This window comes from Rhipicephalus microplus, chromosome 4 (genome assembly GCF_043290135.1).
Source record: "Rhipicephalus microplus isolate Deutch F79 chromosome 4, USDA_Rmic, whole genome shotgun sequence".
In the NCBI taxonomy this organism is placed as follows: domain Eukaryota; kingdom Metazoa; phylum Arthropoda; class Arachnida; order Ixodida; family Ixodidae; genus Rhipicephalus; species Rhipicephalus microplus.
The window spans coordinates 32500074-32527417 of NC_134703.1; the positions used below are offsets into that span (position 1 = coordinate 32500074).

At 45.5% G+C, this 27344-nt stretch overlaps 1 protein-coding gene across 6 annotated transcripts in view; it reads left to right on the forward strand.

Moving 5' to 3' along the window:
* The window catches only part of bru3 (CUGBP Elav-like family member bruno 3), a 505232-nt gene that overhangs the window by 471380 nt on the left and 6508 nt on the right, over nt 1-27344 (forward strand). For 3 of the 6 annotated variants that reach the window (XM_075892463.1, XM_075892460.1, XM_075892461.1), the window contains exons 5-13: nt 1796-1939; nt 6084-6161; nt 6809-6950; nt 12973-13092; nt 13744-13812; nt 17080-17151; nt 24843-24923; nt 25677-25820; nt 26231-26390. In XM_075892463.1, coding sequence (XP_075748578.1) covers nt 1796-1939; nt 6084-6161; nt 6809-6950; nt 12973-13092; nt 13744-13812; nt 17080-17151; nt 24843-24923; nt 25677-25820; nt 26231-26358 — 978 coding nt within the window. In that variant the 3' untranslated portion in view covers nt 26359-26390. The remainder of the gene's footprint in view (nt 1-1795; nt 1940-6083; nt 6162-6808; nt 6951-12972; nt 13093-13743; nt 13813-17079; nt 17152-24842; nt 24924-25676; nt 25821-26230; nt 26391-27344) is intronic. The other 3 variants (XM_075892462.1, XM_075892464.1, XM_037422686.2) reach the window with 3 other exon arrangements.

A 27344-nucleotide genomic window follows, 5' to 3' on the forward strand; every position in this document is an offset into this window, starting at 1 on the left:
AAAAAAAATCTCGTGCGATCAACATGTCGCGCTGTATCACAATTGCGTGACAGTATATCATCGTCTTCCCAAATTCAACGGAATTAATAAAAACTAATTAAAATGTTTCTGCCGTTTGGTCACCTACGTTCGCTTTATAATCGAATTTGAACGAAGGGGTGTATTGCCCCTGCACTGCCGTTTCCGTGGCTCCAAGTTCTCTGGATTTGTGTTTGTCGCAATAAATACGTTACAAAAGCTTCATATCATTGGGCAATTTTCTGCAACGTCTTAGTCCCGCTGCCATTTTAAGAACTCGATTAAAGCGGAGTGCACCGTACCAATGCGCCTCCGTTTCGCTCGTGTAACCGCCGCGCTATCCGGCTAAACCCATCCCACAACTTTTTTTTTCTCAATTTCATGCTCTTGTCGGAGTTCCTTGCGCAACAAGCTCGTGATCTGTGTACGACAAGTAACATGTCTTGCAATGAAGACGCGATTCAGAGTCATATATGAAAAAAAAGTGTTGCCACACTTGACCATATTGTTTCCTAATAATATCTGGGGTTTAACGTCCCAAAACCACGATATGACTTTCAGAGACGCCGTTGTGGAGGGCTCCCTAAAATTTTACCTCCTGGGGCTCTTTAACCTGCACCCAAACACGAGCACACGGGCCTAAACATTTTTGCCTCTATCGAAAATGCAGCCACCGCAAGCGGGATTTGATCCCGCGACTTTCAGGGTCATTTCTTTTTTTTTTTGATGATGAATATGCGTGCGATATTTACAGTCACGTTTCGCAAATGCCTTGTATTTTTTTTTGAAATGCGAATTAACTTGTTTATTGGGTTTTGTGTACCAAAACGTCCTTATATCGTTACGAGACACGATGGTTTGATACTCCAGCTTAAACTCGACCACCTGGTGTTCTTTAACGCGCGCCTAAATATAATTACACCGATGTTCTTGCGTTTCACCTTCGTCGAAGTGTGCCTATAGCGTGGCCGGGGAAGTCGAACCCGTGCCCTCGAGCTGAGCAGCTCGACACCCTATATCAGCTGAATTAAACGGTGAACTGTGCACCTGTACTGCGTGATGTGCGATATGAAATGCGTATAGGAAGATGCATTTTGTGTATCGCTAACGGTTTTGACGCCGGCGCTAGTTGGTTCTGGTGGACAGTGTGAAACTCCGTGCCGCCAAACGAAAACATGGACAGGACAGAGAAAGACGCACAATGCCGGATTTCAGCTTGCGTTTTACATTGTGTATTGCATTCTGAGCGTGCTGAACCCCCGAACACTTTGTTTATAGCGCCCCTAAACAACACCAGGTTCAAACGCGAGAAAACAGTTCCTTTCTCGCCTAAAAACACTATTCCTTCTTTGCCACTAATTCTTTCGAAAAACAACAGGAACGTGAGCACTCAAAGTTGATCCAGTCAGGACTTCTTGCTTTTCGACTGCACACTGCTAGCTTCGCTTACGCCAAAAACTAAAACAGTGAAATCAGTTTATCACGCACATATTAATGCCCGACGAGGCAGAACGAGCTTGCTGCGACTGCGTGGTGAAGCAGGGTAGGCAACAATACTCAACAAACCAACCCGTCTCCCATATCGACCAATCGGGACTTTATTCCATCCTGACGTCACGTGAACCAACTGCCTGCGTCGCGAATTGTGTCGCAATGACCCGGAGACGCCGGGAGAAAAAAAAATAATGCGCATGTTGCTCGTATTTTTTTGAAATTCTTCTGAGACCCTTTAAACGAATTTCTCAAGAGGTAATTCTAATGGCTCAATCTGTCGCAGGGTGCGTCGTCTAGTCTAGTGGTGAAATTTGCCGACACCGAGAAAGAGCGGCAGCTTCGGCGGATGCAGCAGATGGCGGGCAACATGGGCCTCCTCAATCCTTTCATCTTCAACCAGTTCGGCGCGTACGGCACCTACGCGCAGGTACGTATACGACCTTCCTTGTTTGTTTAACTATTTACAGCACTGACAGCCTCGTTTCGAGGTCATAGCAAGCTGGCTGAAGATGACGCACTAGTTTGCGATGTAGACGTGTACAAAAGTGAAAAAAAAAATCGGAAGCGTGAACAATAGTTACAATCAGTGACAGTTACAGTGTGATCAACCTAGCCCGTACAAGAAATATAAAAATTATGTACCTAATCATGCGCAATCTTTGGTGAATATGCTATAACCGAACAAGCAGTTTTAATGTGCATATATTACAATATTTCATGCATTTAAAGAAAGACAACTGAATGTAGATGTTACGATATTACAATTGATTACAGAATTACAATGTCTCAACTAAATAATAACAGATACAAGCGGCATTTTAGAGAACAAAGTTCTGTCGATTGTACACGAACTAAATCTTGTTCGTAACTACTTAGTTCGTCTTTCAAAAACTTGACAAAATCACAATGGGGTACTGTGTTTGTTGTAGCTCCACTTAGGTGATTCCGTTCGCAGACAACACGGGGAAAAAGGAAAACTAAAAAGTATCTTCATTGCGACATAACTCCTTTAGTTTACACGTGCAATTGTGGCGGTTCGGGTGTGTTAGTATCGATATTGATTGATATGTGGGGTTTAACGTCCCAAAACCACCATATGATTATGAGAGACGCCGTAGTGGAGGGCTCCGCAAATTTCGACCACCTGGGGTTCTTTAACGTGCACCCAAATCTGAGCACACGGGCCTACAGCATTTCGGCCTCCATCGGAAATGCACCCGCCGCAGCCGGGATTTGATCCCGCGACCTGCGGGTCAGCAGCCGAGTACCTTAGCCACTATAGACCACCACGGCGGGACGGGCGTGTTAGTAGGACACGATGAATAAATTCTAAGCGCTCAATCTGAGAACTGGCTAACCTCCCTGTCTTTCCTCCTTCAATCCTCGAACCCCTCAAACATGCGATGACCTATATGTGCGCGATGACTATGGGCTTGCCTCATACGTGTTTTTTTTTTTTTGTCCTCGTCTGCTTGAGCGCTTAGAATTTATTTATTAGTGTATACGGGTGATCTTGATGATTGAGCTATGTGGGACTTTTAGATGGTGAAGATGCAGAGGCATCTCTTTTTAATTAATTGAGTGTTACTTGATGCGGAAATTTTAAACGGATTTGTTCTGCCGGAATATCCAACCTTGCAAACCCTGACTGCGTTATTGGAGCAGTAAACGATTCGCTGCGCCAGTATTTTTTGTGAACGAAACTACCTTTCGCTAGACGTTCTCTTCCATTTTGTAGGAAATATACTATGAAGCTCGATAGATTTAGTGCACGAGAACCGTACGACATCAACAAACTGATAAACTGGTCTCACTGGCGTAGTGCAAGCTAACCACGGACACATTTTGATAAAAAAAAAACATGTTTTTGCAGCGCATAACAGATAATACTGTAATTCTGCGGTGTTTTGGTAATGTCTGGTGTTTTTATTAAACCAAGGCACCTGGATATACGAACAGTGCAACCTAGGAATAGTTACAGCGTGACTACGAAAGCAATAAACGAGGATAGAAAAGAGCGCTGGTATCACTGTTGTATTTTCCACCCCGGAAACGCTATTAAAACTTTGTAAGTTGGAGAAGATCCTGGGACCTTGGCCGACGGCTTCCCATACGCGCAAAGCCACGAAAGCCCTCTTGTACTTTTTAAGGAACACCAAACTTCACGACCGCTTGTGAAAGAACTGTGCGAGGCCGTGCTGTGTAGTTTCGAGCTGACTATGCTTCTCTTTCTTACTCCTCTTCTTTTCTGTCTCTTTTCGTTCTATTATTCCCCTTTTCCCCCACCCCAAGTGTAGGGTAGCCAACCGAGCCAAGCTTGGTTAACCTCCCTGCCTTTCCTCTCTATTTATCTCTCTGTCTCTCTCTCTCTCTCTCTTGTAAGTTGGAGAATCACCCTGCTGATGCAGAGTAAGATGCGCTGTGAAACACAAAATGCCCTTTGTTCCTTGTGCTATTGGTGTCGCGTATATTCTTCTGCTACACTGCGGTAAGATATACATAGGGCACACCGGGAGGGGCTTGATTGACCGTTTAAGAGAGCATGATAATAATGTGCACAATGAGGCTCAAGGACACCTTGGAACCCATTACCGTGACTGCGGCAGCGTGCCCCTCTCTAAGCGTTGCGAGGTAATAAGAAGCACCACTCGTATAGGCCACGCGACGTGCCATGCGGTGAAGCATTGCTCTATTTTTTTTTCTCGAGACACAAGTAAACTAGTACACTTTTCTCAGTAATTTCATGTAATTTTTTGTGATAAGAGCCTGCACGTGTTTCAGTATAGATGGATTAATTCCCGTGATGTGAATAATCTCTCTATAAAAGATATGTCGAGTGAACCTTGGTATTTCGTCTAGCGCCACCATGAGCCACCTCACTCCGCATAGCTTGTCGTTCTAGTTTATGCATCCAAGAATTTTTTTTTGCATTTGCACACTGTATTAAAAAGAAGAACAATACTGTGAGCAGTTCTAAAACTTTTCGTGAAGTTCCGTAATCAGGGCCATGATGTGCTCCGGTGTCGTGAGGAGAAGCTCCTCAGCCGGCGCTTGCACACCGCGCCCCAGCGACGGGAGGACCTCGGACGTAACCAGAGTAGCTATAAGATTGTGCACAAAGGTCAGCAGCTGCGCACTGGTGATGGAGGAGATAACTTGAGTAAAACAAACAAACAAACCTGTGAACGGCTGTGGATGTCCGAGGCTGACGCAAAACACCGTAACCATAAAACTTTAAGCTGAGCTGTTCTCATCCTCGGACTCTAAACTCGTCCTCATTTATTTCGGGTGTGGTTTCAAGACACTTTCGATCGGCGTGTGTGTGTGTGTGTGTGTGTGTGTGTGTGTGTGTGTGTGTGTGTGTGTGTGTGTGTGTGTGTGTGTGTGTGTGTGTGTGTGTGTGTGTGTGTGTGTGGGTGTGCGTGTGTGTGTGTGTGTGTGTGTGTGTGTGTGTGTTTTCAGCGCAGGCGCGCACCCATGCGTGCGTGACAACGACGCCATAGAAGCGACAAGTGACACTAGATGCAGCCCTGCATAACAATATAAGCGAAATCAAAGCTCCTGGAAACCGGCTAAGAAGGCCACCTCTACACTTTATACCTATGGCGCATCTCTGGAATATTTTTTGTAAAAGAAATTTTTACTGGCTCCTAGCAACAGCTGTTTACTTAATAGCTGGCATGACTTTCTGGTAAAATTACTGGTCAACTCCGTCAGATTGCGAAGCTGACAGCTTAATTTGATATTTGACTTGCAAAGGTGCTTTCGGTTACAGAACTTTGATGTATAGTGGATGGTATACATCCACTACACAGATGGTACAGATGGTACAGATGCTACAGATGGTATACTGTAGCATAAACATGAGTGGCACGCAATTTTGGACAGGTTCGCCAGCCAACTGCATTTTCTCAACAACACACGCACATTGATTCGCGCAAAAATCTGTCGAAAATCACCATGTTGTCAAAACGGGCAAATTCAAATTGATTCTGAAAGTTGAGTGGCGGGACTAACTACTAGAAAGTGCTGGGTACACGAGAAACGAATTCAGCATGCCAAAATCGACGATCCTAAACGTCGATCACCGGTAATAGATTTGAATAGGCGCGGTAACGAAAGAGCTTAACAGTTATCTCTCGCGGGGAATGACATGTGTGTATCGAATTAATAGGTGGTGCTACCATACCTGCACATGTGCAAATAAGTTTTATATATCTTTCTTTTGCACCACTATGCGTGATTTTCGTCGATAGCCGGCCTTTGCGTCGGCTTGTTTGCTGTTTCCGTTGCTGAAACTGTGGCGAGCTTTCTTTCGAACTATTTTGCTTTTCGTGAACTCGATAGCAGGAGCGACGTTATGGGGAGTGTACGATTATTTGTACGACGTAAATGAATAATCATTCGTTCACAGACAGGTCTCACTGTGAGCTGCTAAAAGGCCGACGAAGATGGCCATCCTTCTGCGCTCTATGGACCATTTGCGAAAGCAGCTCTCCTGTCGTGCGACTCGCATGTGCTACAGGTGCAGGCAGAAAACTATAGCCGCGGCGCCTCTTATTTTTTCGCAGGAGCAACTGCCGGCGACCACCGGGGAGCAGGCGCAGTACCTGCCTCACGTCGGAAGAGCGCTGTATCACACGGCTACGGTATGCATCGCCCTCTCAATCATATACGTGCATGTTGATATTCTGGAATAGGGGAACAAAATTTTACAAGTTTATGTCTTTCCGTCTTATAAGTAAAGGGGAGCTATATAAGCTGTGTGGCCTGAAGGAGGCTCTGACAGATAATAATAATAATAATAATAATAATAATAATAATAATAATAATAATAATAATAATTGTTGTTGTTGTTGTTGTTGTTGTTGTTGTTGTTGTTGTTGTTGTTGTTGTTGTTGTTGTTGTTGTTGTTGTTGTTGTTGTTTGGGCTTTACCTTCCAAGAACACGTTATGATTTATAGTTTAGCCACGCGTGTTATGCAATGGCGCAGAGTATTATTTCGCGGACAATATTTTACCCAACGCTTGAAGAGCTTCGCTCTTAAGGAAGCTGCTCCCCTGCTATTGGATAAACTTTTATTTTTTGGATTGGATAAACTTTTATTTGCTCCCCTGCTATGATTTGTTTTCTTATGAGCTCGTTGTAGCGGGCTTCCACTGTGCATGTCGTTCGAAAAAAAGTCTGTCCGTGCGTCCTCTGCACAGAATGAGCCAGTATAAGAATGTGTTGTTATGATTACGGACGGGGTGTCATCCCTGCGCGTGAACTGATGAATGTGGCACGCGGTGCCAGCTGATGCAGCAGCAAGCCGCGCTGATGGCGGCCGCCCAGGGAGGCTACATGAACCCCATGGCAGCGCTGGCCGCCGCACAGATCCCCACCATCGGCGCCATGCCCAACGGACTGGCCAGCCCCGCGCTCACGCCTACCTCCGGTGAGTGTTCGCCTTCGCCCGAGTTGCGTTAGCCATAAGGCAGTGCCGTTCATTCTTTCATTTTATTTTGCTCCAGCCTAGCAGTGAGCCATTTGTAGTTCAGTAGGGTTGAGAGCTGGGCTAGTTGGTGAGACATCATTTAACCATATGGTGTAGTAGCGCAAATTTGACGGGGACGAAGAGGACAAGAAAACACGACACTCGCAACTAATTTTTGCGAGTTAGTTGCGAGTGTAGCGAGTGTCGTGTTTTCTTGTCCTCTTCGTCGCCGTCAAATTTGCGCTACTACACCATATGGTTAAATGAGCCATTTGTAATTTCTAATGCTTTCGCGGGTTACGTCGGCTCTTTGCGTGTAATTTTAAAGAATTTATTACAGTCGGGACGAGGTGTAAAGGAAATTTCTTGTCGGGTCATTTGTGCGTCATTTCGTTCATACGGCATGTTTGCGTTGCTGTGCTGACATATGTATACGTACTCATAGAGTTGTGCGGTCTCGAATTGAGGAGCACGCGCCACGAGCTTGGAGCGAACGGACACAGCAGACGTGGTCGGTACAAACCAAAACAACATACATTTGTTTACTTAATTTAGAACGACGATATCGTCCGCCGAATCGATACATCAATCGTTATCAACACGCTAGGACATCCGCACGCAATACCCCAGAACATGACAAACACAATAACACACCCAAGATGGCGTCGCCAACGCTTGATTTACCACGAGGGCCACCGACGCGCAGCCCGCGGTGCCACGCACCGGGGACCCACGCTAGAGACAACCGTTCGTGGCAACCACCATGCGCAGAAGAGACTCGCTCAACTCTCACCCGCCACCAAGGCTTGCCTTCCCGCCAGTGGTCAACGCTGGCGCTACACTATAATGATGATGATCATGGGGATCAACGCGAACGCAACGCCACCTACCGCCCGATGGTTGTAACACGAAATGCGGCTTTAGGGCAAGACACGTGCGTCCCGCAACGCAAACAACTTTACAGGGGGTGTCAGCACCCCCACAGAGTATATATAGGCAACAATGCAGACAGCAGACAGTTATAGTTTAGCGTTAGCGTGATAGCGTATGTTAAGGGAATGGCGCTACCGTGCAGCAAACATTCGTTGTAGGCAGCGTCTTACAGTTTAGCGAAATAGCGCTTACGTCGTTTACGTGCCCCCAAGTGGGATGGTGGCGCCACCTATTAGATGGTTGATAAGTTAAACAGTGAAAATGAAAAGAAAACGAGGCCTATGCCACCGCGCGAAGCATTGTTAGAAGTTTATTTTTGTGATAATAAAAGTAAATAAATATGAACCACGTACAAAACGCGAAAACATCTACGTTGCCGATTTCTTTACATTGATCTTGTAGATAGGCCTAGGCGCGTTCGAAATTGGAAGCTGTCTCAAAAACTACGCCAACTTATCCGTAATACTCAGTCATCGAAGCTAACTGAAAGCAAGCGAAGCCAGTTTGAACAGTTGTTTGCTGCGAACAAGGTGAATCTTTCAACAACTACGCCAAAATCACTTTGAAACGGGCGTCCGAGAGTTCCGCCATGTTTAAGTACACTACGTGCACCTCCGCTACCTTAAATCTGAAAAATACCGCGCGTGCGGTAAGCGTAACGTACGTATCTGCGCATGCGCACTTCGATTCCGGTATCACGGTACTCCCGGTATACTATAACTCTCTAGCGCAGCTGGTGGAGCGCACCCACGCGGTGGAGATTGCCTCGACCAACGTCCCTAGAACGAATTCAAGTAATGTGATCTAGTAATTCTGATAACCTATTCTAGTAATCTTGGCATTGACGTTGTGCGACGGCGCTGCTGTTTAATGACGTAGAACCCTGCGGAAAATTGAACGAGGCCATGGAGGTGGCGCAGCGCGTAGACGACGAAAAAAAAAAGCTAATGAAGCGACGAGACGTCGACATCGGTATATACCGCGAATACAAACAGCAGAAGCGGGACGGCGCAAAAAACCAAATAGTTCGTCGTAAGACCATGCGTACGATGAAGGATGTCACCGTCTGCAGTTGCCCCGCCGCGGTGGTCTAGTGGCTAAGGTACTCGGCTGCTGACCCGCAGGTCGCGGGCTCAAATCCCGGCTGCGGCGGCTGCATTTCTGATGGAGGCGGAAATGTTGTAGGCCCGTGTACTCAGATTTGGGTGCACGTTAAAGAACCCCAGGTGGTCGAAATTTCCGGAGCCCTCCACTACGGCGTATCTCATAATCATATGGTGGTTTTGGGACGTTAAACCCCACAAATCTAATCTAACCGTCTGCAGTAAAATAATCTAGAGAAACGAGCGCAGATGCGTCTATATGCAGCGCCAACCCAAATACAACTTCGCTGGTAATCCGTCCCAATATGAGCGTTGAGACCACACGAATATGTCGATAAAAACGGCATTTGTGGTATCATGGCTTGTGTCCATGTTTACACACCCTGTCAGTGTAACTTCAGCTTATAACGCAGTCTAGCATTGAAGTGCTCCGGATGAACGAGAGAGCCGTGCCTGCATTGGTTGCTGTGTGCCTCTTTTCCGATCGCTTTCGCCGTGGACGGTTTCGAAAGTAGCAGCAGCGGCTTCGTTTTTCCCTGCTATCGCGTCTTTTCGTTTTTACTTTCATTTTGGTATGGTCAGCGTATGGTGAACGTATATACTGCTCAGCCACACTGTACCAGCAGCCGCCGTTGCATCAGATGCATCAAACTCCCATTGAGCCCTTCGCTACTTTCTTTGCCCGTTATCGCTCTGCGTATCGCGCTGGCTCTAGATTTCTGCAAAAGAAAAAAAAAGAGAGGGGAAAGTTAGCAGCGCTTACGAGCGAGTTATTTCGTTTGCTCTTGCATGCCGCTCTTAACGACATCGCCACATGTTCCGCACTCGAACCGCTCGTACAGCACGTTGGGCCGTGCGCAGAACCGATGCGCCCTCGCGCTTCGCTTCTTGTTTCCATCGGTCTGCGCAGCCTCGCCGCACTAGCACCGCAGGCACAAGTTGCCCAGCGCAGTTGAGCGAAGTGCCCGACGTGTGTCTGGCACGGAACCGAGGCTCGTTACTCATTCCGCGTGGCGGGGAAAGGGACGAGCTTTTGACGGGAGCTGCATATACACACCTGCGATGCACTCGCCGATTTCTGCGGTGGTTCTCGGCGTTTGGTTGCTCGCGCCGTGGTTCGCCCGCTGACGGAGCGAAGGGACGCGATTGGCTGCTTTTGTTTTTCTTCTGATTCGTTCTCCTTCTGTCTCTCTCGTCTCGTTCATTTGTCATGCCGCTTAGAGGCGCAACAACGCGCGCTTGCCCTCACGTCGAAGAGTGCCGCCCCAAATGCGCGAACTGCGTGGGAAAGCCGCCTTTCGGGACGCGCAGCTATAAATGTGGCTTGAATGAGTTGTACACTCGATGCAGCTTCTCCTCTTTGTTTTTTTTTTTTGCTTTTTAACTTCGCCCTCGATTAAGTCGAAACTGGCATGGAGTGACATATTGTGCGCCGCCGTATGCCGAAAGCGTGCCTTCAGCACGTTCATATCTTTCGTGGGCTGCTTCTGGCCGGCTATTTCACAAGGTTAAAAACGACGAGGCGTCTTGTTCCGCACGTGTTCGACGTTAAAACTTCGTGCTAACTTTAAACGATTTGCTGCATAATCGGTCTTTATGTGCGTCTCTGTCCACCCTGAACATAATTTTTTTTAACAAATAGCGCGGTGTTTTCCGAGATAATTTTCGTGACGTTTGTCATGTCAGAGCAACCAGTGCAAAATGTTGGGCCCCGAATATTTTCTCGCGAACTTCTCTAGTGCAGAAACGTGCTCTATATGCTTGAGTCGAGATTCTTAGGAAGTGTGCGTTGTCGCTAAGCCTGTTCGAGTGGTTGCGGGACATGGAAGTAAAATTAAAAGTTGACGAGTTTTGACGAGTAATTCGTTCTGGTAGCTTTTGGCTTGCATCGCTTAATGAAGTTAATTACGGTGTAGCAATAACGCACGGAAAAGAGGTGCGAATAGAAGTATATAAATAAAAGCGCGTATTTCTTTGCTATTTTTACATTGTCTCGCGCGCTCCACGTAGTGGATTCCAGCAGACGTTCTGTGCTGGGGTCGTGAGAGAAAACCTGAGGGGCCGACTTATTTACTGGCAGCGCAACACCAGAAAACACAGACAGGGAAAGAGCGAAATAGAAAGAAAAGACGACGCTCACGATGGATCATAACCAACTGGCCCAACTTACCGTCCTAAGGGGCCGAGACTGTGTCTATCTGGGCATCGAAAGAAAGAAAAAAAAATATTTGTGCTAGCCGAAATGAGGTTTATTGTTTCGGACAAGCAAGCGGATTGTTCGGCGCGTCACTCAGTCATGAATGCGTACAGCTGCCCGTTATTGCAACAAACAGCTATAGCTGAGTCAGTTCGTAATGGAACATCTTGAAAAAACAACTACAAAGAGCAATAATAAAAGGCCGATTACCAGTTACCGCTGGGATCATCTTCATAATTTTTTTTTTGGCCCGTGACGGGGTGACTATTTTTTCTTTCTGCGCTCATTGCAAGCACGTCAGACTCATTAGGCTGTCTTATCAATTCAAACGCCAGCAGATGTGGATGAAGTAGTGAGTAGCATGGTTAACACTGAGCAAATGTCCATCACGGTCAAGGCATACGATTCGCCTCTTTAAACACCGCTCACGTTGTCGGAAGGGAAGTCCCATATAGCAACACGCTTTGGTGGTTTTGCTAAGAAAGCGTAATATTAATTAGGGCATTGTAATACGCAGATGGATGAAGAGACGCGAGAGCGCTGTCTGTGTATGTGGAAACGGGCTGCACACAAAACAAGCGATATGCACGCCATTTGCATGGCCGACGCGTGGCGCCTATTATTAGGCCACATATTGTCATCTGAAGTTTACCGGGTGTGGCTCTTCTTTCTTTCAATGTGCGATTACATCATATAGCGAGGACATACGTACGTCTAACTCCTCCGGTGAAAGGTGAATAACCTTGATCTGTCTACGGAAGAACTTACCCTGCTACTGTAGTTACTATTGATTTCAGCGTTCCTGTGAAAATGGCTTTTGTGTGTCGCGTTACTTGCCAATGTGTTTGGTGTCCGTGTAACTGCAGCCCTTACGCGTACAATGCCTACAGAGCCATTTTTTTCAACATATATAAGGATCGTGCATCTTCGTTTTTCATCAAGACCAATGAGGCCCTTATGACCTCCAAACTTCTACTTTATTTTTGTTTATTTTTAAGCAAGTTTAATTTTTTATTTTTATTCTTGCTTCATTGTGTGTCGTGAGGCATTATTCCACTGAACTTGAAACGAGCGAGGAACATTTCCGACATCACCAGTGAGTGGTATGGAAGCGCCTGAATTTTCTGAGCCTGAAATAATATGTTTGGATGTACCACTAACTTAGAGTAAAGGGAATTGAGTAGACTAGTATTTAATTTTCAACTATTCCGCGAAAATTCGCGAGCTTAAAGCGTCTTTTCTGCGCATTTCTCGTTATGTGAATCCACCAAACGCTCTAGGTTGACCACCTTCTTGTGCCGTGTTCTGATGCATTTACTCATTGTATTCGCGTTGCACAGCAGCACTCGATGTGTTGCGAACGCTGACTTTTATTGTTATTGATGTGGAGAATCCGTGTTGTTGAGAATACTCACTCTTATTCGTGTTGTAGCGCGCGCGCGAGCTTTGTCAGGCAACTAAAGGCCTGACCACACGTGTCCGTCGCAGCGCGTCAGCGTGCGTCTTTCTGGCGCGGCGTTGAGCCCTCTCCCATATGGAGAAAGAGGGCGCGGCGCCGCGACAAAAAGACACACGCTCCCTCTCTCTCTGTAGGGAAAACGGCGCGGCGCCGCGTCAAAAAAGCCACGCGCTGACGCGCTGCGACGGACGCGTCTGGTCGGGCCTTTAGCAGCTCGTCGTTTCCGACGCGCCGAGAACTGCGCATGCGGAAAGCTGACGGACGCGTTGTGTCGCGTCTTTTGTCTTCCAGGCGCCACGACGCACCCGGTGAACGGAGCACTCCCGTCCCCGACCGTGACCAGTTTCACAGTGGCTCAGGCGAATGGACAGGCGGGTGAAGTCTACACTAACGGCATGCCTCACTATCCATGTAAGCATCCGCGCGTTGGCTCGACGAGTTTATCGCGTTACGATCACCGACTCTTTGGAGTTCGAATGTAACAGAAGCAGAAAAACGAAATTGAATTGTGCGCTTCTGATATCAGGCGCCACATTGGCAGTGCTCCAAATTAATTTTCACTACCCGAGATTGTGTGTTTCACCCATTCTCTCCCTCCAAATCCAGCAAGTGAGGATCGCAGTCGAACCCACGCCCCCGAACTTAGCAGCGCGACATCTCAAACACTAAGCTGTCACTACCAGTGAGTAACTGTAAGACACGATAAATTACTTTTACAGAAGTACCAATATTTTTTTCGTGTGCTTTCTTTGGCACGCAAAAAAAATACAACCCTCGAACACTTCGTTCTGTCGTTCTCCTGCTGTATGTATGTGATACGACACCATATCCTTTTCGTTAAGTAAACTTCACAATTACGGCAGTCGGGATCGTGAATTAACCGATAAGCTAAGAAAGCGGAACGTTCGACTGCACATCTATCGCTAAAGATATTCCCGCTCGTGCTGGTTGCACTTCATTACCGCGAGCCTGCCATGCTTTACCGATTCTTGCCTTTATATTTATACCACGTTAGTACATAATCACTATTTTTTGTTTGCTTGTTTGTTTACTTGTTTGCAGTGCATTCCGGGCCTCCCGACGCCGTTCGAGTCATTCTACAAGAATTGCCCAGCCATCTTCATACAGAAGGTAGGTCACTTTGCGACTCACTGTTCTGTGGTGGGCGACTTCGCTTTCTTTTATCACTCCGCAAGTCTTTTTGACGCAGACACCGGCAATAACAGTTAATTAAGATAACGAAACAATGTCAACAAGCTAAGCGAAATTCGCTGAACCTATATTTTGCGTATATTTATATATTATATTTTATAAGTTATAACTATATCTTTTACCTTCGAAATAAAGCAGTTTGCGCGTTCATTAATGTTATGAAAACCTAAGTACGCCGGCTCAACATGTTATAGTAAAGTCATACCGAGCTGCCAGCGATATCTTACCAACCAACCCCCTCGAGCGGTTATTGTCAGAATTCACACTGCAACGGGAAAATAGTTTCACAATAATGAATAAGAAAGCATTACTCAAAAGCTTTTTATCGCCACCATTTAGTGTGCTGGAGGTTACTGAGTACATACATACATACATACATACATACATACATACATACATACATACATACATACATACATACATACATACATACATACATACATACATACATACATACATACATACATACATACATACATACATACATACATACATACATACATACACACACTCATACACACACACATACATACATGCATACATACACACACTCATACACACACACATACATACATACATACATACACACACACACACATACATACATACATACATACATACATACATACATACATACATACATACATACATACATACATACATACATACATACATACATACATACATACATACATACATACATACATACATACATACATACATACATACATACATACATACATACATACATACATACATACATACATACATACATACATACATACATACATACATACATACATACACACACACACACACGCACCCATGTCTTCTAACATACTTTCGAAATCTTCCTTTTCCACGATGCCGTGGTGCATTCACCCTTCCCTAGCAGAAATGCCGCGAAACTTCTCCTGGTCTCGGAGGCATTCGTTCTGGCAATGCCAGTTCTCCCGATCCCTATCAAAGCCTACCAAAACGTTACATTGTATACCGCAGGAAAATGGAAAAGGCGGATTGCTGCCGTCCTTCGATGTTCGGGTGAATGATGTGTGAATATATAATCTGAATATAAGTGAAAGGAAAGGAACTATTGACTGGCTGTGGTTTGTTAACGAGTATTATTAACATTCAAGTTCAATTACTACAACTGCGACGCAGAAAAACGTGGCATACTAGGGCAACAAAGAACGACGTCTTTCGCTGCAGTGTGATTTTTGCTTCTTCATCATGCGCAAACTGTAGAGAAGCGAAATGTCTCATTAAATTCACGCGCTTGCGGATTGTTGCATTTCTGTTCCATTTAAACGCTGTGCGAATTGTGGTGGCCGCGACTGAACCGGTGGCCTTTAGCTATAGTCGAATGACATCATCATTTGTCTGCTATAGGTAGGAAGAAAAAAATTGTAGGTGGTCTGTGCGATGGCAATGAACCTTGTTTCCTGGTAGCATTGAGACACACCGCTTCCCGTATTGAAGCTCGGGACACAGATTCGCCGCCGTTGTCGCTGGGATGTTTCGTATATGCTGCAATGTGAACTTAGGGGTGGAACGAGGGATTGCGCTTACGGGGACCACCTCGACCATCATGGGCGATGACATTGAGGGGAGTGGGCCGTTGGCTTGGTGAAGAAAAAAAATTCCGCCATATCCACGAAGTGAATGATGATGAGTGGGCGAAGCTCCGGAGGTAAACCTGGTAAACCATGAATCCTCTGTACATTTTGCCCACTCGATTTTATTACATCGCTCCCCATAGCGTACGTCGCCGCACTAAATCGAACGATTGCCTTCAACCAATGACAGGCGCCATATGTGACATCATTCCTATTTTATAAGATCTCGCGTTTTTCATCAACTACAAGTACCGCTTTCTAGTTTATAACATCTTGCATCTTTTCATCATCAGCTACAAGTACCACCATCTAGTAAACACTACAAGAACTAAACGAGAGGTGGCTACATACAGGAGACGGTACCGCCATCTAGTGAACACTGCAAGAACTAAACGAGAGGTGGCTACATACAGGAGACGGTAACGCCATCTAGTGAACACTGCAAGAACTAAACTAGAGGTGGCTACATACAGGGGACGGTACCGCCATCTAGTGAACACTGCAAGAACTAAACTAGAGGTGGCTACATACATGCTACAGGGGACGCACAGCCCACGCCCTAAGGAGCCTCGCCCCTAAAAAAAAAAAAAGACTAGGCACGCGCCGGAGTGTTGGAGAGAGACAAGTGCGCTGTATAGGAGTATTTTAACCGTGCGTCTCCTCCTCTCGTTAGTGTGCTGGACGCATGGTATGGTCGTAATACGCGGCGTTGGCTGCAGAGGCTGATCGTTTCGTATGCTCTGCCTTATCGCTGTCTACTTGGAGGTCGCGTTATCGCGGCGAAGCGATGAAACGACGTGTTTCGTTTGTCCACCTCTATCATCGCTGTTCATTGTGCGAGCGTATCGTGAGTTTATTGTTTGCAGCCGGCGGTGAGTTTGATCTACCTGCTTGTGTGTAGCACTTTGCGCTCGTTAGTTTAATCAGTAAGCAAACACTTACCGCAACATCAGTGGCGCTGCACGTCTCACATTATTCGGGTTAGTTCTTCATGCACGTATACGTTCATTCACAGAAAACAACGCAGTTCGTTGTGAAACGCGGGCGTAATGTTAAAGTTGTAGGCCTGGCTCACACCTGTGGTCATTCGTTTTTTCCCGAGTTCAATTTTACCACAGCTATATTTTTTTACCCTGCAATAAAAAGTTACAGATGACTTCTCCCTGACTTTCCTCGGCTTTATTATAGATTTTGGTTCTGGCTCCCAAAGATCTGGCTGCTCGATTTCCTTTACTGTGTTCCATTGCAATCTGGTACCTAATAATACCCTTCACTGTCGATATGTTGCACATGTTTTTTTAGGCATACGTTTGCTGCTGTTTGTTGACCTCGCATAGCAAATCGGGAAGAATTAAACATAAATAACAAACGTGATTCCCAGCGCGTATTTCCCAGCATGGCGGTCGCATGAGCGCTTATTACTCGATTCCGCGTGTGCCGCCAGACCTAGCATGGCGCTCGCATGAGTGCTTAGTCGATTCCGCGTGTGCCGCCAGAGCCCGGGAGTCGGACCCGCGCGGCTCCCGTGCCAGTTTCGTTGTCTGAGATGCCCGTTGTCCCGCGCTCGCAGCCCAGGCAGTTCCGAACGGTGACGCCCTCCAGCCCGCGGCCTACCCGGCGCTGCAGCCCTTCGCCGGCATCCGTGAGTCGCTCTTTTATGCTACGCACTAAAGTTCCCCATCCCCCCCTCCCCCCCCCCAATTGGCCGCGAAAAAGATGTTCAGGCAAAAGTACGTTATAGCACTTTGCGCGAGTTAGACCACAAGCTCGTTTCAGCTTTGTTGCGAGCCCATTCCAAAACTTCGTAAACCGATTGAAACTAGTGTGCGGCTTAAGAGTGTGGCAGCTTAGGCCAGTTGGTATGGCATGACGATAGTTACAGCGCGAGAACAAAACGACGACACAGAGACACAGAGACGACACAGTGTCTTTCGGGTCCTTCTTGTCTCTGTGTCGTCGTTTTGTTCTCGCGCTATAACTATCGTTAGCATGCGGCACTGCATCTGTAGTCATCGCCATCACCGAGTACTCGCGAAGGTCCATCGAGGATTGAACGATCGCTCGATAACTATTATTTAATAATAATAATAATAATTGTTCGGGTTTATCAACCCAAAACCACCGTGCGATCGTGAGAGATGTCGTAGTGGAGGGCTCCGGAAATTTCGACCACCTGGCGTTCTTTGAGGTGCACTAAATCTAAGCACACGGGCCTCAAGCATTTTATTCTCTATCGAAAATACGGCCGCCGCGGCCGGGATTCGATTCCGCGCTTCCAGCGTGTCAGCAACCAAGTGCCTTAGCCTCTATATAAATCACCGTGGCGGGACACCATTGCAGAATTGCAGTATACGTTGTGGATGCGCATATTCCCTTGCGATCTTCACTGGGATAGACTGCGGGAACGGTTGATTTTCAATTTTCAATACTTTGACTCCGTGCAAACTAAACCGACTGGAAACGAAAGAACAATGCAAACACGGACAAGGGTAGATAGCGTCTCTGCTTTCCTATGACAGTACGGGTGCAATCAGCTCACGCCCTGTGTGTCTTCTTCGTTTGTATCACGTTAGATTGCGCTTAATCGTCACAGCGATCATTTCTCGACATCAAGAGTCGGGCGTTAGCGCACGACATGCGCTCAATGCTTTTTGAGATACGCGATAGCCGTTTCTTTTCTCGGTATCAGCGTTGCTAGCATCCAATTGATCAATTCTCACGATTACCTGATGATTTATCAGAACTATGCCAAAATATCATTCGTACCTTTTTTTGTATTCTCACCTAGTCACGGAAAACGGGTAGAGCACACGGTACACATGGCCTTTCAAAAAACAATTGCTAGTAAGTGAGAATGACGCAAAGGCGTGGAAGTCCTCCAGACAAGCGTCCGGTTTGCTACCCCACCCTGGTAGAAAGAATGAAAGACTTGAAAGACATTTTTTAATATCAGGGAAGAAAGTGTCAGCTCTATTGCCAGCCTGCAAGCGATCGCTTAACCGAGTCTATCTTTAAAACAATATAGATGACCACGTCGCTTTTTATAAATAACCCGCGACGCATAGAGCCATGATTCGAGCATATTTTTCCCTGAAAAGAATCCATTGTCTATAGCTTGTTCAGCGTGTTGCTTAGAACGTTGCATTCGCTCACAGAGATATCACAGAAACACAGTAGAGATTCTCTCGGTGTATGACTGTGGCACGAGGCGCATCAGGAGGTGTCTGCCATTCCTACATGCGAAAAAGAGGGCGCCTTCGTGAAAGCTATACTCCTAACACAATGTGCGTTTCGTATACTCGATGACCGTCACAGTAAATGTATAATACGCTAAACCCAGATTATTGCCGTGTTAAAAATTCAGCCAGTGTGACTGCAAAATAAGCTGCTCGATGAAAATCGTCACCTTCGCTTAATTTTTTTTAATGCTCAAGAAGTGTCATGTTTCGTAGTCTCTTCTAACCTTGCCTTAGAGAACTCGCTTGTTGCTGATGGGTTCAACCGCGCTTACCTGGAATCTGCTGTGATCGTTATTGTGTGATGCACGCTAGTAGTATATGGACCGCTGCACAGAAATGTACCCTTCGAGAGGTTTTTAAATGCCACCGGGATTATATATATATATATATATATATATATATATATATATATATATATATATATATATATATATATATATATATATATATATATATATATATATATATATATATATATATATATATATATATATATATATACTGTGTAACTTTTACAAAGTGCTATCTATCTTCTCGTCATCCAGATAGAGCACATTACAACCGGCCTGGCCACTACTACTTCGCCGGGTATTAGTTCCGCACGCGAGCATAACGTAGCTATATATCGTTGTTACAAACCAAGAACGAACGTAGATGAAAGTGCTTCGACGCATTATGCAGTCAAAATCCGTTCAGTAACTCTCTGCGGACCCCGCGTCATGCGATACAACGGTACTTTGGGACTTCGAATGCAAGGAGCTTGCGAAAGTTGTCTCACTCGGGTAGTACACCTCGAAGAATAGGCTTGACATGCACGCGAAGCATGCGCAGGGATGTTTTTTTGCGCCCAAGAATGGCTGTTTAATGGCTTCACTGTTCCGAGTCGCCCACTCGTTAAGCTAGCCCTCGGTGAAACAACGAAGCAGAAAGGGCGAACGCAAGAGAAAGGGTGAGGATGGTCGCCAGCCAGCGTACGAGCTCGCCTCTTTGCCTGTTAATTAGCGTCACGCTGTTTAACGTGCAACGCGTAAAACGCTGGTGCCGGCGGCCAACTTTGGCTTCAGGACAGGCTCGCCAAAGTGCCACTGGCTCGCTGTTATGAATTGCGAAAAAGCTCATTAGTGTGCTCTTTCTCGATGTCTGAAAACATGCAATCTGCATATGCTAATTTTGCGACGCTCTGTGCGGCCTCGCGTACAAGCTCGCCGGCCGCACAATGCATTAATGTTTGCCATCCCACATACCCTTTATCCTGAAGTTAACATACTCTCAGTCTCTATTTGGCACACCCGCTAAAGGCAGTTATATACAAGGAGCGATGTCACGTAAAATGTATGCTGTGGTCGCCATGGTGTAGTGTTTAATGCCAGAGCCTATCGAGTTTGACTATAAGCTTGATGTGAAGAGATGCGGTGAGTTTGCAATGGTGCACGCTACAATTATTTCCCAACACTTGTGCGCAAGCTGATGACTGGCCTGTTTTACATTGCAATAACAGAAGATAACAACTTTAGCTTGGTTTCTACTTTTTAATTGCCCCCTTATGTAGGAAGTTCACGACTGTTTTGTTACATTACTATACACAGTTGAAACTCGTTAACGAAGTGATGAGGGTGCTCGAAAGACTTCGTTAAACCGGGAAGCTCGTAAAATCGACGAAGGTATTTTTTTCGGTTCCTCGAAATCTAACATTGTAGCTTAGTGCGGTGCGAAAGCCACCATGGCATTTGGTTTGCCGCTATTAATACACTCCGGCGGATCTGAAAAGTCTGCGGACGCGGCCAAAGTGTGGATTCCTGTCTTGTCCGGATGATACAGACGACGTAGACGACTTCCTAGAGCTACGACAAGCCATAAATGCTGAAGGATAAGGAGAACGATTGTAGTTTATGCGTGAATAATAAGATTCGATCTGAAGTCAAACTTGAGTCGAATAGGGCCAAATATCGAATAATATAACGAATAAGCAAGGTGTCCAACACTGACAGAAAGAAAAAAAGCAATAAATGAAATCTGCCATTGTCCTGAAGCACATAATGCGGTGAGCTACTGCTACTGAAATACTACAAATCGTCAGGCACAAACACGAACTGTCCCATATATGACCTGGCTCTTGCTAATGAAATACTACAAATTGTCATGCACAGACACGAACTGTCCCATATATGACCTGGCTTCAGCCTCTCTCGCGGTGATGTTAAGGTGTTTTCTGCAGTTTAAAAAAAAATGCGCCCAATAAACAACTCAACATATACAACAGATACATTACTTGTGTAGATAGAAAACTTGTGCAGAAAATTAATTTTAACCTCAGATCACGGTGTCTTGAGCGTCAGTTATTTTTGTTCTCCAAAAAGGGGGAACCGTGACTATGTTCTTGAGCAAGGTTTTTAGGAAGCAAAGCTACTTCATTTTCAATGTTATTGTGCCCCTTCACTGTTACGTTCTGCGTGGGGAAGGAATGGCACAGCTGATGATATAGTTGCTTACTTGTGGCCCTGTATTTTTGATCATGCTTTTTTCTTACGAGCGGAAATGACAATTTGTATTTCAAATAAACATGGACCTGCTTTGAACCAGGACACTCGTGAACGTTTCAACACAAGGCCTATAGACTGTAACAACGTTAACATTAGCTTGAGCCACCCACCCCAACCAAGCTGCATCATTGGCCTTTGTCGTGTTTCACATATTCGTCCTGCCGAATTATTCGAAACTATGAATATTAGCTATGCGAAAGTAGGTCAAATTATTCGACTGGGTATTATTTGAATTCGAATTCGAAGCTCGAATATCCGCACACACCTAGCATCTAGATGTTTTAACGCGATAGCGTTCCCGCCTACGTCCGAGGAAAAGCTGTCTGTGTGAAAAGTGGCAAGCAAACACTGAATATTTTTACTCGTTTATTTGTGGAAAAACTTTGTTAAACACAGTTCAGTGCCATGAAACCTTCGTTAATTTGAACTGATGACAACATTGGACTTTACGGGTACCTGACGGGAATGGTAATTTCTTCATTAAATCATCATTTTCATTCTCAGCCTGTTTCAATCCACTTCAGAACGAAGGCCTCCACCAATTTTCTCCAGTTTACACAATCCTGTGCGAGCTGATTTCATTTGATCTCTGCGGATTTCGTAATTTAGTTTCTCCATTTCACTCTCTTCCTTCCTCAACTGCTCTTCCCATCGCTTGGTAACTATTCTGTTGCCCTTAGGGTCCATAGGCTGTCCATTCTACGCATTACGTGACCAGGTCAGGCCTATCTTTTTTTTTTTTTGTCAACTAACTAGAATGTCTACTACTCCCGTCTGCTACTTTAATTATTCTTCGTCTTTCGAACTCCTAATGTCATTCATATTATTTCACATTCCATAGCACGCTTTGCAGTCCTCAGCTTTTCATCTAGTTATTTCGCTATTGTCCAGGTTTTAGCCCCATATGTCAGAACTCGCAGTATGCTATAATCGTATACTTTTCGCTTTAAGGATAGCGGAATATCCTGGCATTAGAATGGGAAGTTTTTGCCGAATATGCCCCAGCCCATTCGTATTCTGTGGTGAATTTCTTGTTTGTTATTAGATTCGTCCATGAGTAGTTGTCCAAAGTACACATACTGCTGTATACACTCCATCGTATGATTTTCGATCTTAAATTTTTTCTGTTTCGCCAGGCTATTTAACGTCACCTTTGTCTTCGTCATATTTAGTTTGAGGGCTACTTTTTCGATTTAATCATTTCTTGCTTTGAAATTCGACGCTATCGTAAATCAAGAGCACTATATAAAATACATGCACATCTACATTTTGTCTCTTGTCACTGCAACTACTTTTTCGGGCTCTTTTTCGCGTTTCTTCGAGACCTAACATTCTTTTAAGTTTGTAGAATAGTCGGTTTTTTTTTCTGTGTGTCTGTGCCACTTATCTACGTTGTTCGATTTACGTTGTTCTATGAGTTTGTTTCTGCCACATCTCTTTATTCGATCCGCATCAACAACTGCAGACGAGCGTCTGAGCACCAAGATCTCCTTTTCCAATCGTATACCAATATAGAGAAGAGGCGAGCTTTCCTGAATTAACTTGCAAAGAGAAGTCTGTGATAGTAGCAGTGAATGCTTACATAAGCCTCTTTGGCCACGACCAGCAGTCTCTCCTTACTCGACGAAATATTCACACTGAAGGTTTTTTTCGCTGGAGCCCCGGCCGCTGTGACGGCCAACTGCAGACGCAGCTTATTTGGAGACAAATCAATCTAATCCGAGCTTGAAATCCTAAGCTAACGCTTACAAAATACACACACACAGAAACGCACACAACGCAGTCGCTGGCAATTTACATACCGCTACTACTAGTTAATACAGCCAACAAAATGTGAGTTTTCGCGAGTGGTTAGACAGGTCACAAACCTTACATACTTCCTGACGTGTTTTTCTGAAGTCTGTTGATAGACTCGACTTTATCTTTTTTTAGGCAGAACGTAGTACTTATTATCAGCACACTCCTGCGAGCAATGCTTTCAAAATTTTTTGATATCCCTCTCAGCGCCTTAATATGTGTGTTGCTCGCGCATCCGACGAGGACTCGTTACGTCACTACGATCCGCGATTCAATATCGGCGCGGTGATCGTTTCGCTGTGGCGCTCGGTGCACGTTTCATAACAGCGGCCATCGGAGGCTCCTCTTATAGCATTTTATGAGAGAGAGAGAAAAAAAGGTGATGGATATTTGAGCTTCGTAGAGCGCTATAGCCTAACCGGGCCATGTTCGCATCTCAACTGTTATAGACTCGCTTCGGCCCTCGGTGCATGACTCACCCGTGCCGTCAGGAAACTGACGACTGTGCACGTAACATTAGCAGCGTAAAACTATGCTACGAAGCCTACTGCAAGTACATTGTTAAGCCTCCACTAAGTTATAGTTATTTCTTTTTGCGAATCAGTGACGAAGGGTCCACTGCGCGTCCATAAGGCAGCGTGCGAACCTGCGCAGCTACTCTCTTTGTTGTTGCTTGTGTTGCTGATACTGATTAAATATGGAGCACTTTGTAATGGGTGAACCTTTAAAAGACCTACTTTTTGCACAATTCACAAGTTTCGACGCCTGGCGCGATTCCAAGCTTCTTCGTCGCAATATTAGTTGCGTTAAGGAGGCTCCTCCCTCTGATTAACATCTATGTATTTTTTTTTTTGTTTAATAAGCAGTTTCAAGCAATAACATGCATTTATGGTATATATAACACCTGCTTGCCACGCACTTGGAATTTGAATCTCACTTGAACCGGATTGTTTTTGTTGTTTTTTTTCATCTGGATTTTCGATCAGGGGCCAGGATGACGATCTTTAGCTCACAACCAATGACACCGACACCGGAATTTCTGCACACCAAGCGTTTTAAGTCTATCGCGTTGATATTCCGGCACAGGTCTCGTTACTCAAGCGCGTAGGTGTGTGCTGATATACTCACTGGGTGAACTAGCGCTCAATAACTCAAGCGCGTAGGTGTGTGCTGATATACTCACTGGGTGAACTAGCGCTTAAGTTTGTTCCATTTTAAAAACACCTTGCAGTAAGCGTCCCTTCTTAGTGCATCTCCGGCAAATCCGTCATCCAACACCGATTGCTCAAATCAGAGCCCCGAACTGGTTAAACTTCCAAGTACGATGTTGCCCTTAATGAGCGTACCTCTATGTCTGGTTCCGCGCACGGATCCGCATAAAGAACAAAACAGAAGTCGGCCAACACGTGTATTATTTAGCGTGAAATTCTCATTAAAATGAACATTCTGCTGATAACTTCTGCTTGTTCGCCGACCAACATCTTAGTTTGTGGAAATGAACACTGAATTTCGCTCCTGTGGCACGACTTTGCCCTCGTTGCATGAAACAGCTGCCTATATTGATATAAAACGGGGCTCTATTTCTTGTAGATTGGGCATGCCTTGCTAATCACAAGGTTATGTTTTTGTCTATTGGTTCACAGTCAGATACAGCCGATATTGACCTCTCATCAGCTGTCACAAAAGAGAGTATTGATGCTTTTCTGTTCAGAAGGAACGCGAAGGTAGCCGCCTCAATTGTGATTATCTTTGCGCAGCCACCTACCCTGCGGCGTATGGCCAGTTCGCCCAAGCCCTCACACAGCAGCCGGCGGTGGTTCCTCAGACTCAGAGAGAGGGTAAGCCTCACGACGCAGCTTGTCATAATGAGTGCCTACGATTCCGCATGGTTTGTTTCGTCTTCCTGAAATGATGGCTGTCAATCAGCGTGCCTCACACACTTCAATGAGGTATGTATATTCAAGAAAAAAAAACTATGCGTATTCAATAACACAGACAGCGCCGACTAAAGAGAACTGCTTTCCTAACTCCCATATAGTCTGAACTCCCAAGCCTGAACTCTGATAGGGTCACCAAAACGACTACTAGTTTCATGCATTTAACATTGGTCGGTGCAGCTTGTGCGATTGAACGAACCTGAACAGATGAGATTCCGTGGGACCTTCCGTATAAAATTGCAAACGTTGCCTGAATCTGAGGCAATCGCTGGCGATTTGGTGTTGAATCTGTCTGCTTATAAGTTAATATATAACATCGCAAAGAACACTCCACGCACTGGTTTAATGACATGCGGCTCTTAGCGACAGGATGCGGAGAACTAACGTTGAGGACCGCACTTTCGGAACAAATGCTAATCTGTGTTAGCAGAACCCATGTTTCACTCTGTATAGCGTACAATAAGACAGCATCTGGCGTATAGATAACATGCGTTCGAACGTCAAAGTTGCCTTCCAGGTTCTCCGTGAGCCTACGAATCAGTGGCATTTATGAATATCTTAGATTACCTCTGTGTGACCACGGGATAATGGAAGCACAGTGGTCATATCAGGCTTCTTTCCCACACCTGACACACCCTGTTTGCGGCTACGCAGGTCCCGAAGGCTGCAACCTGTTCATCTACCACCTTCCTCAGGAATTCGGAGACGCTGAGCTGATGCAGATGTTCATGCCCTTCGGCAATGTGATCAGCGCCAAAGTCTTCATCGACCGTGCCACAAACCAGAGCAAGTGCTTTGGTAAGACTTTCTGTCGTAATCATCTTGACACTGCAGCACAAAAACATGTCCGTGTTTCGTTAATTAACCCGGTCATGTGCTTGCTGCGGCTACATTATCACCGTAAACCTTTTTTTTTAATCTCGTCAACCCACCTATCTCTCTATCTCCCCATCGCACTGTTGCCTTCTCTTGAAATCCTCTCTGCATTATGGTCAAACTCACACGGTAAAACAGTGGTCGAACTTTAGGATACTTAACTGCGCTTTTCTTGTAACTAATTGATTTAGTGATCGCGCAGTCTCGTTGGAATAATGTAGCGTCAATGCACAATAATATTCGGATAGATTTATTTTAAAGGAGCGCGCAATTTGCGTACATGTATGTCACAAGTGCCACCACGCTGCTGATGCAAAGTCGCCACTGCGCAGGCTTCGTCAGTTTCGACAACCCGGCAAGTGCACAGGCGGCCATCCAGGCAATGAACGGCTTTCAGATTGGAATGAAGCGGCTCAAAGTGCAACTGAAGCGTCCCAAGGACGCCAACAGGCCCTACTGAGCGGCAGCACTGCTGCACGCTGCCTCGCAGGGGTAAGGACAACCCTCGATTCCATTTTCACGTCGCATGCCTGTGCTTCATAAGTACAGCTGCACCTTTACGGGAGTCGTCTTGTATCACAGCAATAACCCTGGTGGGGTTATCACCGCAATAACCCTTACCTTTCTTGAAAACTTGCTTGAACGCTCACTGGCGTTTGCCTTCCAGAAGGTGACACTCGTCACATTCCTATTAAAAGTGCTATGCCTTGTTTAAAGCACAGAGGTCGTTCAAGACTCCTAGTACCTTGAACGCCGGCCGCGTCAAGTAAGAAAAACACGCACGATATAGTACGATTATTGCTGTGGGACATAAAGACACCCTAAAGAGTGCCCGCCTTTTGTAACGTGCTGCATATACTTCGCTTGGAACAGTCATAGTTTCTCCATCTTTTTCATTGCTGACTGCTGAAATGTACGTAGTGCTCAAGCAAAATAACAAAACTACGAGAACAAAAGCAGCATTCGCAGCACCAATTACTTTGGTCAGAAATATTTTTTAAGTAAGCAACTTCAGACAAGCTTCACCAAATACTTGACCCGCCCTCGGTGGTGCAGCTGAGACTGGCGAGATAACTTTGTGATTCTTCAAATAGTGGCTCTCTTTGTGCAAAGGACATAACCATAATAACGTTTAGTTTTATTCTGTACTCACTCGCGTATGCTCAAGGATATCTGCTTGAATCTAGAGCTGTTGAGTATATGTGGCGATCTTAACGTTCTAGGCTGACGCGCATGATGTGAGTGTGCTAGCGAAAATAAAGATGTCCGTGTGAGTACTCTTTCGCTTCAGCGCAGCGCTTAACGTGAATGTTTTTTTTTTTTTTGCACACCATATTAAAAGCGTTAGTCACGTCCGGCCGTTTAGGAGGAGGCGGTAAACTCAGTACGTTATGTTACACATCGCCTTCAGTGGCCTGAGATGAGACATGTTTTGTTACATGAGCA